The following is a 3,605-nucleotide window of genomic DNA, read 5'->3' on the forward strand; positions in this document are numbered from 1 at the left end:
CAGAAAACCAAATCACCAACATTTGAACAAAAACAATTAATTAATTCTTGTGTTTCACAATATAAAGGAGGAATTTCAAAAACTTATTTATTGATTAAAAGGTTTCAAAATATTGTTCAAAATCCCGATTGTGAGAAAGAAAAAGAAGAAATTGCAAAAGAATTTGAAAATATAGAAGATTTGACAAAAGATCAAATTTTTGACAATTTACAAAAAATAAAGCCTCATCAAGTGGAAAAATTTATGATGGAATCAGGTTTATCTTCAAAAAGAGATTACAAACCAGCAGATCCACCTACCAAATATCGTGCCATATCAAAGAATTTGATATGGCACTGCGATATTCATTACCTTCACGGTAATGTTTCTTTTCCATTCTTTGCCATATTGAATGATATGACACGTAAAGTTCTCAAAACTAAATTATTGAAAAACAAGTCTTCCAACTCAACAGCGAATATTTTAAGAAAACTTTTAGAGGAGTTTATCCCTTACTGCATCTGGACCGATAACGGCGGTGAAAACCGCGGTGAATTCGGCCAGGTTATGCAGGAAAACGGAATAGTTTGGAAGCACACCTTGCCGTATATGCCAAGACAGAACGGCAAGGTGGAGCGCCTGTGGCCAAGCTTAGAAAAGTTTTTGCCAGACGAGTTGGATGATATTCAACAAATCAAGGACTCAGTTCAGCAGTTCATTGAAAAATACAACAATACACCACATTTATCTCTCGATATTAATCCAAAAACGAATAGTAATTACACTCCTAACGAATTATTCGAAGTTTCAAAATTTTGGTACGAGCCAGAAATGCAAAAATGGGAGTTATATATCAAAGAGGAATGGGTTTTAGCAAAATTTGAATAATTACATCATTTTAAATGACTTCTAAACAATTTTATTTATGATCAAATTTTATATATCTTTTTGGATCAAATCCATTTTAATAGAATTTATATACTATTCATCTATTAGTAAACACTACCGTATATTATTTTTAAGCTATCTTATTTTTTGAAATTTTATTCAAATCTTTGGTCGCAAGAAGAATTGCATGATAAATAAAAACATTTAATCAAAGTCAATTTTATTTTTCATATTCAAATGGACTGAGTGTTAACATTTAACATTTTTTGCTAATTGTCGTCAAAAATTAGGCGTAAAGCAAAAATTGATATTTCATATGGTTTTATGATAGATAAGCATTATATTCCCACTCATTATATTCGTAAATTTTGAGGTTTATCCTTCGCTTTTAAGATCATTGAATTTGATTTTTATATAAAATAGTTATATATTAGAAAATAATATGAGTTTATGTGATATTATTTTTCAGAAGATTTTGTGTTCTTCTTCAAAATTTTATTTTTTATTAAAAAGAATCTTTACGAAATATACATTTACTTTAATTAATATTTAAAAACGTGCTCTATCAAAAGTTCCAAAAATTCAATATTATAGCTTTTCTGAGGTGTCACTTTTGATGAATTTCTGTTTTCAACACTAGACAAAAACAATTATATTAGATGCACATGATTAACATCTCTTGGTCTGATGATGTTTTTCAATTAAAAGATTATTATATACAGTTGAATTTACAAAATTCTTAATTCATAATTGCATGGCACAAGAGAGGTATGATCTGCTTATATGTTAATGATAGATATACCATATTATTTCCATTACTATAAATAACTTAAAGAAATATATCTTCTAAGTGTATTTTTTGTTCAATTTTGTTTGAAAAAAAAATTAAAACGCATTTCTTATCTTGTTTAGCTTTGATAAGTTGGATTAAATAATATTACTAAATACAAATCATGATAACAATTATATATCCATGCTAAATGCCTGAAGATCTGGTGAAAATATTGAGATATGCCTCACTTCCATCATTTCGTCTTACCACATAAAAATATGTGATTTTTAAAACAAGTTAGCTGATATGCTTTTAACAAAACCGAATCAAAAGTATTCAAAAAAATCTGAAATTGTAAAATATCTTAATCAAAAATAAAGGGTTGATCTTCATTTTCGGGATTTCAAAAAAATTTGGAATTTCACCTCCCAAACACACAGATTGTCCAGTTCATTGGCATAGAGAATATCCGATTTCCAGTGTTTTACTCTGAATCTTATTAGTTAAATACCGAATTTCGAACATAAATTCATCAAAATCGAATAAAGAGACTACCAAAAACGACACAAATATAATCAAGTCACAATCATTTAACAGGAACTCCTTAAATGAAGATTTTTACAATTTTAATCTCTATATTTTAGAAAAAAATATGCTCAGTCACAAACACAATTACTATGTTATGGAACAAGGCATTGACACTCGAATCTCTGGCCAATTCGAGGAACATCCAAAATTTCAATAATCTTATCCCACAGAATCCATAGCCCAAAAACTTTAATTTGCATAGTACATTTGAAGACGAATAATATTAGTCCAATTTTTTTTAACTTTGAAATTTTCAAAGATACAAAATTTATTACATTTAGAATTAATGCATTAATATATGCATTTGTTCCGTACCGAAAATGAACTTTACAAAAAGTGACATGAAAAGTCTTAATTACATTAAAGCCAAATGTAAACTTCATTGAGAAAAAGCAGTTTTGTCTCGTATTCAACGTAAAATCTTCAAAAGAAGACTAAACAAAAAGTGCTACACTGATAACAAAGATGAATTTCACATGGAACGCGATGATTCAATAACTGCAGAGTTGCGACATACAATTGCGGAAAATGTATGGACAACCACATGTAATGGTGGAGAACCATCGTATCTTTCAGAGGTCGAATTACTTGATTTTTATGGTGAAATCAATCAAAGAGCAAAAGGTCTTGCATGTGAAAAGGTAATCGAAGCTTATCAGATTGCCTACGAATTACTGGAGTATAGATACAGCAGAGCTTTATATCTAGCTGGCCTTGTTCATCCAGACGAATTTCCAACAAGAGGAAAAAGAATTGTTTACTTCGCTAGAAGTATATCTCCCCTCAAGATCATGGTTAAACAGAGTTTGCTCTGATCTCAACATTGAGATCAAAAGCTCAAAAGAAAATGAGGAAAAACGAGCAAAGTACTGTAACACAGCAACAGTTGCTAACTTCTTACATTAATTTCAGTATACGGCAGGAATTGATCCATGGAATAAGTGGAGTATTTATGAAACATCTCTGCTTCATCAAAGCGTTACAAAGTTATCTGCACTGAAAGCAACCCTCCTTTAACCAAAGAAGAGCATGAATTTGTGCTTGTTACTAGTATCTTCCCATATAATTCTGAAGGATACCGGATGAAACCATTTATTATTGTTCCAGGAATATAAAATTGTTCACAGGAACTCCGCTCCGTGAGAGCATTCCTTACAGGACAATCTTATGGATGGATGACAAAGAAGATATGGGATATCTTTAATTTAACTTTATTATCGAAATCCAGAGATATCGCTCAAGTCTTGATGCTTCATCAGCAGCTCAGCATAATATCGTATTCGGTGATAATCATATCAGCCGAGTAAGTTATTTTACTTGCAAACTTTTGAGTCTCTTCAGAATTGAACTCTTGACATTTCCAGCTTACTGCACAGTA

General features: G+C 30.4%; 1 protein-coding gene across 1 annotated transcript, besides 3 other annotated features; it reads left to right on the plus strand.

The window, feature by feature from the left end:
• Positions 1-864: a mobile genetic element.
• A 601-nt stretch (positions 865-1,465) lies between these two features.
• Positions 1,466-1,503: a mobile genetic element.
• Positions 1,466-1,503: a terminal%2Cinverted (terminal inverted repeat of Banshee-A3 transposon ID:TVAGG3_0138230).
• Positions 1,504-2,703: 1,200 nt separating this feature from the next.
• Positions 2,704-3,042, plus strand: TVAGG3_0138240 (uncharacterized protein; the record flags this gene model as incomplete). The annotated part of the gene is made up of 1 exon (XM_051224191.1): positions 2,704-3,042. The coding sequence occupies one exon, from the start codon at positions 2,704-2,706 to the stop codon at positions 3,040-3,042; it is 339 nt and encodes a 112-aa protein (XP_051109177.1).
• Between the last annotated feature and the right edge of the window lie 563 nt (positions 3,043-3,605).

This window comes from Trichomonas vaginalis, chromosome IV, assembly GCF_026262505.1.
Source record: "Trichomonas vaginalis G3 chromosome IV, whole genome shotgun sequence".
NCBI lineage: Eukaryota > Parabasalia > Trichomonadida > Trichomonadidae > Trichomonas > Trichomonas vaginalis.